The sequence below is a fragment of the Grampus griseus genome (assembly GCF_964374135.1).
Source record: "Grampus griseus genome assembly, chromosome: 5".
In the NCBI taxonomy this organism is placed as follows: Eukaryota; Metazoa; Chordata; class Mammalia; order Artiodactyla; family Delphinidae; genus Grampus; species Grampus griseus.
Genome location: NC_138998.1, coordinates 84,284,832 through 84,299,042, shown reverse-complemented (window position 1 = coordinate 84,299,042; position 14,211 = coordinate 84,284,832). Strand labels below are relative to the sequence as shown.

At 37.1% G+C, this 14,211-nt stretch overlaps 1 protein-coding gene across 1 annotated transcript in view; it reads right to left on the bottom strand.

Moving 5' to 3' along the window:
* Positions 1-13,512, bottom strand: part of CFAP44 (cilia and flagella associated protein 44) — a gene marked incomplete at its 3' end in the record, with an annotated part of 129,482 nt that extends 115,970 nt beyond the window's left edge. The window contains exons 1-3 of the mRNA XM_082654830.1: positions 13,410-13,512; positions 4,330-4,485; positions 3,675-3,834 (exon numbers count right to left, since the gene is read on the bottom strand). Of these exons, the coding sequence (XP_082510956.1) occupies positions 3,675-3,834; positions 4,330-4,485; positions 13,410-13,506 (413 nt within the window). The 5' untranslated portion in view covers positions 13,507-13,512. The remainder of the gene's footprint in view (positions 1-3,674; positions 3,835-4,329; positions 4,486-13,409) is intronic.
* Positions 13,513-14,211: the final 699 nt, after the last annotated feature.

The following is a 14,211-nucleotide window of genomic DNA, read 5'->3' as shown; positions in this document are numbered from 1 at the left end:
CTTAGAGTTATTTACTGTATTACTATTGTAATCTTGTTTTTAAATTAGGTGAAAATTCTCATACTCTGATTCAGTCTTTTAGTTTTCCTAGGAAAACCCTGAAAGCACATTAATTTTGTTTGCAATAAAAAATAAACTTTCTATTTGGGTACTATAGAGAGTAAAGTAGTCCCCTAAATAATTTCATTTTCCTCTCTCCTGCTAAAACTAAATCACATTATAATGTGAGAGAAAGTCTGTCTTTGCCATCTTTGTACTCCCAAAGCCTGTCCAGTTTGTTGACTGAACATAGTAAAAGGATCATGTAGGCCTCTTCCTTGATGCTGAAAGACAAGATGTTTAAAATTCTGACATGTTTGTGAAATTCTGACACACCAGTGACAATGTGACTACTGTAATAAATTCACATAAATATAACTGAAATTTAATCATATGAAAATTATAAAAATTGACTAAATAATACATAATATATAAGTATATAAAATAAATAGGCTAACATTTCCTTTCCAAGATCATTAGTATGTACGGGTGTGCAGATGAGTATATACGTGTGTGTGCGTTTATGCTAGAGTATAACTGCATTAATTCAAAAGAGATTTAAAAAACTGAGCTATAAAACATTTTTTAAGTGTACTTTGTTATTACGTTCAAGCTCAAATTAATATAACCCAAGATATAAGTGTAATAATTAAATGAGATCAACCTATTAAAAAATTATAGTTTGCCAAAGAAATATATTATGTAGTGTATCTTAAGTAGATATACTCTTATTTTCCAAGAATTCATTGCTGAACACAAAAGTTGAAGGATCACTGGAGCAATCCTTATTTCTTGAGCCCTTGTTTTTGTTTTGTTTTTTCAGTCTGATTTTAGACGATTCCCCTTATTTGTAAGGAAATATTTTCAGAGAAAGAAATTATACAAAACTTTTAACAAGAACGATATGTCGAATGTAAAAAAGGAAGAGCAAATTTTAATTAATGCAATTTGAATTGTGAAGAATATATAAATTATAACTAACTACAAGTAACTATACCTATCTCACTGCCTCACAGTTAAATTGAAAAAAAGAGAGAGAGAACATTTCAGGGCATTTGTACAAGAAAAAGGAATTTTATAAATTTAAAAGACATTAACGCCTAAAATGGAATCTTATATAGAAATGCAAATGAATATGTGATCCAAGATCTAGATGAAGCTATTCTGCCCTCATGGAGAATACCTGGGGCCGCCTCACAAATAAAGAGTAGGGTCTACAGCCCCTTATCTTTACAGAGCCTGGTATGGGGCAGGAAGTTTTGCCTACCCTCTCCCTAAACTACTGTTCTCACCTCTCCTTCTTCCTTCTCTCCCTTCCCTTTTCCCAGGTGCCAGTGTAATACTCTAAAGGGCTAGAAGAATGTCTAACTATGAGGGTAGAAGCGGGCTACCATCCCTTCACTAACTTGGATGACAGCAGGGAATCGGAGACATGATCATTTATCTAATATTATCATCTGTAATTTCAGGGGGAAACTCCCTCTTACTTGCTGCTGTTTTGATTGAAGGCCCTTTCAAATGCAGAAATGGGTTAGATTGTAGCTTGCCAAACACTTTCCCTCTAAATCAATCACAACCTGCTTGAGGGCAGAGACTATTTCTCATTCATCTGTTTCCTGGAATGCCTACCACAGAGTCTTGAGCCTATTCGGTTGAATAAATGAATGAATGAATAACTAAGAGTCTGATCTTTCCCTTTAAACCCCAGAGGACAAGGCAGTCCCTAAGCAGGGCTCTGAAAATGTTAAAATGTATTCTGACGTACCTTCATCTCCCTTCTGTTTTATCTCATCCTCCCTTTTGGCACCTATTCTTAACTTCCTATCAGAGGCCCAGGGCCTTCGCTGTTTGTCCATGTCCATCTAGAACCTCCACTTAAAAGTGGTATTTAAACACTGTCTTAAGTGCTGTTTAGTGTCTTCTACAAATTATGCTGTGGTTTAGGTGATATTTTATAAATGATACTTTCTGGATTGATTTAGAAGACACACATGTTAAAACTGAAGTAGATGAAGAATTAAAAGGGTATATGGGGATACATGAGAGCAGACTTCTTACAGCTTCTCACAAGAAATAGAGATTATATTTTTTCATCTCTAGAGAGTAGGACTAAGTCTAACGCAGGACAGTCCAGAAAGGCAGATTGTAATTCAAGGCCTGGAGGAGCTCTCTAATAATGTAAGCTATTCAAAAATGGGATAAGCTGCTTTGTGATTGCCCTGGTTTTGAAAGTGTTCAAGTCCATAGCTTATACAGCCACTCCTCCAGCATGAGTAGAAAGGATTCATGCACTGAGCCAAACGTCAAGATCGCTCTGACTCCCTTATTTACAGGCTAGGCATATCTCTCTAATACAGAGGTCCTTGTATTCAGAAGCACCAAATCCCCAGTGTTGAGAGCTGGGAGAAGGCAGCACAATCAAAATTACCCGAGAAGCTTTTTCAGAGTACATATATACCCAAGCCCCTCTCCACGTGGAAATAATGCAGTAGGTCCAGGAAGCTATCAGAGCACGTGCATTTCAGGAAAAGCTTCTAGGTGACTAATAAACCACTTCATTTGAAAAAAATCGACTAGAAGGCCAACAGCATAACTTTTATCAGTAACCTGTCCAAAGGCCACAAAGGAAAAAAAAAGGCCCTCAAGAGAGAAAACTCCAGGTTACGAATTTCAGGGTGAATTAGTTTTAGTTACACCTGGGATCGAAATAAAGTTAGAAGATATAATAACAATAACATGTTCTATTTTTACATAAAAAGCAAAACTGGGTCAGGAAGTACACTGCCCTTCCCCTCTCAGCACCCCTTTTATAAGGGGCCAGTCAGTGTCTGGGCCATGCGGTCATAACCACTGCCCTTCTGAGGGTAGGCATGCTAAATTGCTAACCAAGGGCCTTAATGGAAATTGTCTCCTAACTAGCACCTCACAAACCTAACATCATAAAGTGATGGCAAACCCTAAATCCCCTTGTTAATCATTCCACTTTTACTTTTCTTCACAGACTTTTATTCTTCTATTAAAATGGGTTATATTGTGCCCACTTCCTCAGGGCTGTCTTCTCTGTAACTCATCTGGTAAATAATGCGAAAGCAGTAATGCCTGACAATGGCCATGTCAGCGTTTCAAGCAGGGAGATCAATGATTTTAACTTAACAGGCATTGAAAAAGGGGTGCCAATCTGGTAGAGATAAATGGGGATAAGAGGCCTCCTGGTCTCCTTCACATCACATCTCCTGAAAGGACAGCCAGAAAAGCATTATATCTCTTTATGGTTATTTGGCATCTAACAAAAGCTAACAAAAGCTTAGTTTAAATTAAGATCAAGCATTTCTATCTTAAGCTTCTTAGAATTACCTAAAATAGGGGTTGGCAAACTGTTTTTGCAAAGGGCCAGGTAGTAAATATTTTAGGCTTTGTGAGCCAGATGATTTCTGTTGTAACTACTTAAATCTGCCCTTGTAGTGTGATGGCAGTCATAGACTTCATGTAAATGAATGAGCATTGCTGTGTTCCAATAAAATTTTATTTAGGGAAAAAGGCCAGAGGCCAGATTTGGTCCATGGGCTGCAGTTTGCCAACCCCTGACCTAAAAAGCTGAAATTCCAAGATTATACATATGTAACTGGAGTGGATACACAAGTGTAAGAAGATCCAGCGGTATGTCTGAATCCGGAGTCACAAAAGGCATCGAAGCCAGCTCCATATAATCATAGAAGAAGCTTTCTGATATTTTCTTCTTAACTTCCTCCTCTGCCTCTTCTGCATCTGGGACAGGAGTTTCCATGTACTGAGAGTCTAAAAAATTAAAAATATTTTAACTAAGAAGAGTGTCTGGTCAATCCTAAAATCATATTTCATGAAGACAGGAGGAATGTACGTAGCCCATAATACTCTAGCAGTAACTACTACTTCTGGCCTGGACATAGGATGCCACCCACAAGTGAGCATGGAAGAAGAGGCAACACGCCTGTGTGCATTGGGGTGAACGCCTAGCCTTGCATGGTTCCGGCAGTCTCAAAGAACAGCGCACGGTCAGTTCTAAGGGAGAGTTAGTCTCACTAATGTGGGATAGATCACTCCTTAGACAATCCCACTCCCCAGAAAAACCCAGTATGAGAGTATGTGATACTCAGAATACACAACTCCAGAGCTGCTAAAGCACCCTATCAGGATATGTTTGATGCCCTTTCTTTTATCACCTCCACACTTCCTGCAACCATTTCTTTTATGGATTTACAACTGTTAGGTTAAAACAGTGACAAGTACTAATAGAAAACCAGTAATACTTACTTCCAATGCTTTCCACATAATCATCTTGAGATGAACTTGAACTTCCTTCCAAATGTTCCACATAGGATTCATCATCCCCTAAATATGATTCTTCCCCTTCAGTAAATGTTTCGCCTGTGGTATCTTCAACAGATTTGTAATCCTCTTTCATAGCGGCTATACAAAATAATTTGTTTTAATAATTTCTAAATTTGAATTAAATAATTTCTAAATTTGAATTAAACATTGTCTTAAACATTAAATAATTTCTAAATTTGAATTAAACATTTCTTATTTCCAAAGTACCTAATACTTCCAATTCGTTTGTGCTCTAAACTGAATGAATTTTAAACTCAAAAATTGCTACAAAAATCATTTTATTTGGTCACTCTTGCAGCTTTACAAAAAATTTTTAAAGCTTTTCCTGTGAGTAAATCTCCATTTTCACTTCATTTGCAGTCTATTTCCTACCACTGCACACTTACAAGAAAGTAAAGGATAAAGAAAAAAAGATTGGCTAGTATGTTGCTATCATTTTTTCAATTCAATTTCACTTGAACAACACGTTATTTATAAGGACCTTTTATGTCAAAGATAACGCATATTCAAGAATAAACTCCTCTGGGTATGACTATGTCTGAATGATATCCTAGGAATACATCAGACTATTTGCTTCAGGACAAGCTAAAAGAGAAAAAGAATTGGAATGGGAGTAGAATAGATCTAGGTATAAGCCAACATTCAGATCAAGTCCAAACATGGCTATGGTTCACATATACCATGTCCAGCAGGTGAAAGGGCTGGATGAACTTTCAGAATAGTAAGGCAGAAATGGTAAGTATGTCAGAAACAGAGTAGAACCACCTAGTCGGTCTATCTGAGATGAGGCTAAAAGAAGAGGAACAAGGCCCAAGACTAACTTGAATGAGGTGAGAAAGCTGGGCCAATCCAATTAGCAGAATAAGAGGACAGGGTTCTGTAGGATTCATGCATTTGGATGGAAAGAAAATAATCCTGGACACCTAAATGGGGCCCACTTCTTGAACTCCCCTAGGGGAGAGCCCTGGGTAAATACTCTCCAGTAATACCATTTAACAGATTTCTTAGCTCTTTCTTGTGACTGTTGCAATCAAACACTATATCCCCATCTCAAGATTGGGATATTATCTGCTGGCCTGCCTCTCTCTGGGAACAGAGTTCAAGCTGCCATTAGATGAGTTCAGGCTGCCAGCTAGGATGAGGGAATCACTGATAAAGGAATCAGAAGTGAATATGAATGAAGGGGAGTAAATCATTTTTCTAAAAATGAATATTCTGAGCCTGGTTGAAGGGTTGTGCCACTGAAAGGAAAAGTGGAGTTTGGAAAAAAACGAATTTAACAGGAAGTAGACACATTTAATCAGACTGGCAAAGCAGCAGATCTTAGCAACTTGTTGACAACAAAGATTTCTATACTTTTTATAATCCCAAGATAGACAGATGGAAGGATTATGGTTTGATGTACAAATCAGCATTTGTCTTTCTATTCTTGGAAATAATCTAAAATCAACATTGAAAATGAAAGCCAAAATTACAAATGTCATTTTTTGTAGAACTAGAAGCTGCTAAAACCTCAAATCAGAAATGGATGGCAGGGCTGGCTGGTGGAAGGGCTGGCAAAATTAGTGGACACTGAACAAGGATGCGTGCAGGAGGAAGCAAAGGGAGGTAACCAAGGCGAGGAGACACCATAGCCACAGATCTCAAAAAGAGCCAGATGAAAGTTTGTTTTATGACCAAGGAATTTTACAAATTAATTAATTAATTATTTTGGCTGCACCAGGTCTTAATTGTGGCAATCTTAATTAAGATCTTCGTTGTGGCATGTTTAGCTGCAGCATGCGGGATCTTCAGTTGCGGCATGTGGGCTCTTAGTTGCAACACGGAGACTCAGTTGTGGCACGCGGACTTCTTAGTTTTGGCGTGCATGTGAGATCTAGTTCCCCAACCAGGGATCAAACCCAGGCCCCCTGCATTGGGAGCACCCACTGGACCACCAAGGAAGTCCCTGACCCAGGATTTTATAGGTGAGTTTCCTCCGCTTTTTCTTCTCTCTAGCCAATAGAAATATGAAGCTGTGGTGCCTCTCCTCACCAGCTGCCACAGAGGCAGGCTGCCTCCTGCAAATACAGCTTGCCTCTCTGGTCCTTGTTTACCTCCACCTCCTTTGTGAGATTGGGAACACAATGAGGAAGTCTGCAAATGATGTGACTGTGCACATAGAACATCCATAAGGACTCCCTATAATTATTACAATTTTTAAAAGAGTTTTGCATCGTTACTACATACAAAAACAACATACAAAAATTAATAATTGGGACTTCCATTTTGGCCATGATGAAGTAAACATGATGGAGTACCAGACTGTTCTCCTACTACAATTTTGGAATTATTTAGTTTTCCCTTTAATTCTATTTTTCTTCATGTATTGTGATGCTCTGTTATTAGATGCATACATATTTATGATAGTTATGTCTTCCTAATGTATTGCTCCTTTTATCATCATGAAATGTACTTCTTTGTCACAGATAGTACTCTTTGTCTTGAAATCTATTTTATCTGATATTAATATAGTCACTCCAGCCTTCAAATGCTTACTGTACGCCTACTATATCTTTTTCCATCAATTTACTTTTAACCTATTTGTATCATAATACTTAACGTGTGTCTCATATATCATATAGTAGGTTCTTGCTTTTATTATCCATTCTGATAATCTGTACCTTTTTACAAGACTTATTAGTCCATTAATATTTAATATAATTATTGGTATAGTTGGATTTTGATCTAACATTTAATTATTTATTTTCTGTTTGTGCACTTCCCACTCTTCCATTTTCCCTCTATTTCTTCTTTCCTATTTTTTGTTAGACCATTTATTGTTATTCTTCTAGATTATTTATTCTTTAAAATTCCATTTTAATTTCTGTTAGCTTTTAACTACTTTTCTTTGTTTGCTTTTTAAATAATTGCTTCAGAGATTATAATATTTATCCTTTACTTCTCATGGTCTACTTAGTTAATATTATAGTAATACACATCTTTCATCAACTGATGGAACAACCAGTCAAAAACTCCATAAGATATGATGATCTGAAAAACACTATCAAACATCCCCGCCTGATATATAAAAAACACTACACCTACACATTCAAAGGCACATGGGCCATTTACCAAGAGAGATCACTTGCTGGAACATAAGACAAGTTTTAATAGCTTTTAAAAGATTGAAATAATACAAAATATGCATATTCTCTGATTACAACAGTAGTAAATTAAATTACAGAAGACATTTGGCAATTAAAAAACACACTTAAAAATAATGTATGGGTCAAGGAGAAATTAATAAAGAAATTATAAAACATTTCAAAGTAAATGATAATTAAAATATAACACCAAAATGTGTGGGATACAGCTAAGGCAATGCTTAGAGGGAAATTTATAGCTTTTAGTACATATATAAGAAAACTCAAAAATCAATGACCTAACATTCCGCCTCAAGAAACTAGAAAAAGAAAAGCAAAAAACCCCAAAACTCAGAGTAAGTAGAAGAAAGGAAATAAAAATAATAAAAATAAAATAATAAAAAAAATAATTAATAGAATTAGTGTAAATAATAAAAATGAAAGCAAGACTCAATGAAATAAAAAGGCAACAAAACAACAGAAAAATTATCAAAGCCAAAACCTTATTCTTTGAAAAGATTGACAAAATGGATGCACTCCTAGCTAGGCCAATCAAGAAATAAAAGAGAGACAATACAAATCTTCAGTATCAGGAATTAAAATAGATCCTACAGAGTTATGTCAACAAATTTTACAATTTAGAAGAAATGTATAACTTCTATGAAAGATACAAAGTTACAAAACTTAATAAAGAAGAAAGAGACAACCCTCTATTTATTAAGGGAATTGACTTCACAGTTAAAAATTTTTCCACTAAGAAAATTACAGGCCCAGATACTTCATTGGTGAGTTCCAGCAAACATTTAAGGAAGAAATAATACTAATTCTACACAAAATATTTCTGAAAATAGAAGAGACCAAAATACTTCCCAGTTTATTATATGAAGTCAGCAATAATTTAGTCCTTTGATAAGATTCAGAAACCAATGTCTTGGTAACTAAAGTCCTTCACCCTTGTGAAAAATGCTGCATGGTCTGGCTGGTACATTTGGTCTAAATCTCTTAACAGGACTCTGTTACAGCAGAAACTCCTTGTTGGGTAAGGGGAAGAGTCTACCTTAATCTCTGTACTTAGGTAGAAAACCAGGAAATTGATTCACTCTGCATGAGAATTCCAAAGGGTAAGATGTTGCTTAGATATTTTAGAAAGACTGAGAACAAGGTAAGGGCTCCAGGAAAAAAAATTCAGCTATCAGATATGTAGCTGAACCAGGACAGAGACCTCTTCTCACAGCACCAAGGTAGAAGGTTTCAGAGTGTCAGCAGACTATTTCACGTTATCATTTGAGATCCTAAAACCCATGATTTATGAACTAATTTATGAGCTGAGGACAGGGCCAGGCCAGATTTGATAAGACCTGCCCTTAAGAAGGTCTAACATTAAAAAGGGAGATTCAGGCAGTGCTGAACAAAGGGACATTATCATTAAATCCATCCATCCAGAGCGGGAGAGGAGCAGAGGGTGCTGGTCCCACCCACTCGGTCCCTGGAAGCCTGCTGGGCTCCCACATGGTGTCCCCTGCCCTCTGAGACTACAGGCGGGAGGCAGGCCTGGGCTCCTCTGTTCCGTTGAGCCTAAGCCCCAACCCCCCACACCTCCCAGGGCCTTTTCCAGCCCTGTGGGTCCTAAGCATAGGCCCTGCCCACTGCCCAAACCCTACCCCTGCTTAGGCTCTGCCCTCCACAGCCAAGGCCTTTTCCACCTTTTTTTTTTTTTTTCTCCTCCTCTTTCTTATTATTGTGGTTCTTTTTTACTTTCTGGTTGTTGTTTCATCTATATTTTTATTTTTATATTCTTTCTAACATATCTGTTAGTTTCCTAGTCTAATTTTATTTTTTACTTGTTATTGTTCTCCATTTTTTTTTGCTGCCCCACACGCAGCTTGTGGGATCTTGGTTCACAAGCCAGGGTTAGGGCTGAAGTTCCTGCAGTGGGAGCTCCGAATCTGAACCACTGGACTAACAGAGAACCTCAGACACCACAGGGAATACTCATCAGAGTGAGGTTTCCCAGAGGTCCTCATCTTGGCACCAAGACCCAGCTCTAAGCAACAGCTTATAAGCTCCAGTGTTGGAAGCCTAAGGCCAAACAACCAGTAAGGCAGGAACAGAATCCCACTCATTAAAAAAAAAAAAAAAAAAAATGAGATGGCAAAAAACATGTCACAGATGAAGGAGCAAGGTAAAATCCTGTAAGACCAAATAAATGAAGCGGAAAAAGGCAACCTACCTGAGAAAGAATTCAGAGTAATGACAGTAAAGATGATCCAGAGTCTCAGAAATAGAATGGAGGCATGGATTGAGAAAATACAAGAAATGTTTAACAAAGATCTAGAAGAACTAAAGAACAAACAAACAGAGATGAACAACACAATAACTGAAATGAAAAATACACTAGAAGGAATCAATAACAGAATAACTGGGGCAGAAGAATGAATAAGTGAGCTGGAAGACAGAATGGTGGAAATAACTGCCAAGGAGCAGAATAAAGATAAAAGAATGAAAAGAAAATCTCAGAGACCTCTGGGACAACACTAAATGCACCAACATTCAAATTACAGGGGTCCCAGAAGAAGAAGAGAAAAAGATAGGGTGTGAGAAAATATTTGAAGAGATTATAGTGGAAAACTTCCCTAACATAGGAAAGGAAATAGTCACCCAAGTTCAGGAAGCACAGAGAGTCCTATACAGGGTTAACCCTAGGAGAAACACACTAAGACACACATCAATCAAACTAACAAAAATTAAATTCAGAGAAAAAATATTAAAAGCAGCAAGGGAAAAACAAAAAATAACATACAAAGGAATCCCCACAAGGTTATCAGCTGATTTTTCAGCAGAAACTCTGCAGGCCAGAAGGGAGAGGCAGGATATACTTAAAGTGATGAAAGAGAAAAACCTACAACGAAGATTACTCTACCCAGCAAGGATCTCATCCAGATTCGACAGAGAAATCAAAAGCTTTTCAGAAAAGCAAAAGCTAAGAGAATTCAGCACCAACAAACCAGCTTCACAACAAATGCTAAAGGAACTTCTCTAGGTGGGAAACACAAGAGAAGAAAAAGACCCACAAAAACGAAACCAAAACAATTAAGAAAATGGTAATACGAAAATACATATCGATAATAACCTTGAATGTAAATGGATTAAATGTCCTAACCAAAAGACACAGACTGGTCGAATGGATACAAAAACAAGACCCATATATATGCTGTCTACAAGAGACCCACTTCAGACCTAGAGACACATACAGACTGAAAGTGAAGGGATGGAAAAAGATGTTCCATGCAAATCAAAAGAAAGCTGGAGTAGCAATACTCGTATCAGATAAAACAGACTTTAAAATAAAGACTAACAGAGACCTTATCTCTGTTACAAGAGATAAGGAAGGACACTACATAATGATCAAGGGATCAATCCAAGAAAAAGATATAACAATTAGAAATGTTTATGCATCCAACATAGGAGCACCTCAATACATAAGGCAAATGATAATAACCATGAAAGGGGAAATTGACGGTAACATAATAATAGTAGGGGACTTTAACACCCCACTTACACCAATGGACAGATCATCCAAACAGAAAAGAAATAAGGAAACAGAAGCTTTAAATGACACAATAGACCAGATAGATTTAACTGATATTTATAGAACATTCCACCCAAAAGTGGCAGAATACACTTTCTTCTTAAGTGCACACAGAACATTCTCCAGGATAGATCACATCTTAGGTCACAAATCAAGCCTCGGAAAATTTAAGAAAATTGAAATCATATCAAGCATCTTTTCTGACTACAACGCTATGAGACTGGAAATCAGATACAGGAAAAAACTGAAAAAAACCACAAATACATGGAGGCTAAATAGTGTGCTACTAGATAAGCAAGAGATCACTGAAGAAATCAAAGAAGAAATAAAAAAAATACATAAAAACAAATAACAAAAACATGACGACCCAAAACCTATGGGGCACAGCAAAAGCAGTTCTAAAAGGGAAGTTTACAGCAATTCAATCTCACCTCAGGAAACAAGAAAAATCTCAAATAAACAATCTAACCCTACTCCTAAAGCAGCTAGAGGAAGAAGAATAAAGAAACCCCAAAGTCAGTAGAAGGAGAGAAGTCATAAAAATCAGAGCAGAAATAAATGAAATAGAAATGAAGAAAACAATAGCAAAGATCAATAAAACTGAAAGCTGGTTCTTTGAGAAGATAAACAAAATTGATATACCCTTAGCCAGACTCATCAAGAAAAAAAGGGAGAGGACACAAATCAATAAAATTAGAAATGAAAAAGGAGAAATCACAACTGACACCACAGAAATACAAAGGATTATAAGAGACTACTGCAAACAACTATATGCCAATAAAATGGACAACCATGAAAAAATGGACAAATTCTTGGAAAGGTACAATTTTCCAAGACTGAACCAGGAAAAACTAGAAAATATAAACAGACCTATCACAAGGAATGAAATTGAAACTGTAATTAAAAATCTTCCAACAAACAAAAGTTCAGGACCCGATGGCTTTACAGGTGAATTCTATCAAACATTTAGAGAAGGAGAAAATGGACTTGAGGACATGGGGAGGGGGAGGGGGAAGCTGGGGCAAAGTGAGAGTAGCAGTGACATATATACACTACCAAATGTAAAATAGATAGCTAGTGGGAAGCAGCAGCATAGCACAGGGAGATCAACTTGGGGCTTTGTGAGGACCTAGAGGAGTGGGATAGGGAGGGTGGGAGGGAGAGATGCAAGAGGGAGGGGATATGGGGATATATGTATGCATATGGCTGATTCACTTTGTTGTACAACAGAAACCAACACAGTATTGTGAAGCAATTATACTCCAATAAAGACCTATAAAACAAAATTTGAAAAAAAAAAGAAAAAACTAAATCATCCAGGAAAATACTGCAAAGCACTAGAAACTAAAAAGTAGACAATCCTGTGTCAGAAACATAGGGAGTGGAAAAAAGTGGAAACGGAAAAACAAACGAGAAGCAAACTAAAGTGTTTCAGGAGAGTGATACAATCATATTTTTTGGAAAGATAACTCTAATGGTGGTATGGACAGGAAGACTTAAGCAGAAATCCTTGTTGTAAGAGTCCAAGCAGGAGGAGATAGACCTCTAAAATAAAATACGATACGGAGAAATCATGGATTTACCAGACAGGCCTCAGATAAATTGAAAGAATTTAATGTACATTTTGTAAATGAATTGATTTCCCCAGGACCTGCTCTCCTCTAGGTGAATAGTAAAAATTAGATTCTGAAACTATATTTAGGATTAGAACTAAAAATGTCAATATTCCACTAAGCCACCTAACACCACGATGCCCAGACAGAAAGAGCCAGTCATCTTTTAAAAATCCTATTACAAAATTCTTCACTTTCCCTTCTATCTGCAATTTATGATATCCTTCCACATATGTTATCCAATTTAATCCTCAAACAGCTCACAACAATCATTTTACGGGTGAGAAAATTGAGACTCAGAAAGGTGAAATAATTTATCCAAGATAAAGCAACTCTAAGTGGAAGACCCAGGACTCAAAACGTAAGTCCAGCTCTCTTTCCACTGCACTGTATTAGAGAAGCTCATTAAAGACCTTGTAGACCCTACAGGAAGGAGCCAGACCAGATGTGAAGATGGGTCATTATCAACATAGAGATGATAGTAACTTCGGTGTTCCAGGACTAGAGATAAAATGATTAAAACACAGAATCTGCTCTTAAAGAACTTAGAGTTTAGCAAGGGAATTAAACAAGTCAACCTTTCTGTCGTATAAACTTAGATATGCACTCTTTAAAAATTATTTTACTCAAATTTAATAATCAAGACCCTAAGTGTATATTATAATCTTTACTCACGTTCTGATGCAGATCTAGAAGAATGAGACTGCCTTCCATCACTCTTTGATCTCTCTGATTTCCCCCCATCAGTATCCTGATCATCTGGTTCCTTCATTTTCTCTGTAAGCACAAAATTGAGACAGAGACAGGGATAGAGCTGTAAAATAGAAATCATTAACAGATTATTTTCCCCCTAAACAAATCCCAGGAGCACCAAACACCATGTGTGTTGACAATCTGTGTGTTTGCAAGGTATCAGAAATGACTTCACCAGCTGGAGGGCACACGGCCATCATCAGAGACCTCCGTAGAATGGCAAAATATAGTCAGATATTCCCTTCCTCCAGGCAAACTCGTCATCATGGTGCCCTCTGGTTTTCCAGAAGTCCACAGTGAAACACCACCCAAGCCTATCTTTCCTCTAAATGCTCCACATTAAAATTAACCCTTTGCCATCCTTCCTTTGGTTCATCCCCTCCTCTTCCCCCTCCCATCATCAAAGTCCCCTGGTGTTACTAATCAATTTCAATTTTTAAATATTTGTTGAGGATAACTTCTATGTATCAAATCTTATGTTAGGCACTAAATTGTAGTACTGAACTAGAAAGATACGATCCTTAACTCAGTGGAGCTTTTTTAGAAATATAGATATTAAACAGGTAATTAAAATATAATGAGTGCTACAAAAGAATAGGGTGTTGTGGGCACATACAGCAAGAAGATTAAACTATGTCTGGGGTTAAGGAAGAGGCATTTGAGACACAGGTCATGAGTAGACGTTGGCCAGGCATAAAATGGGAAAGATTATTGGCAGAGGGAG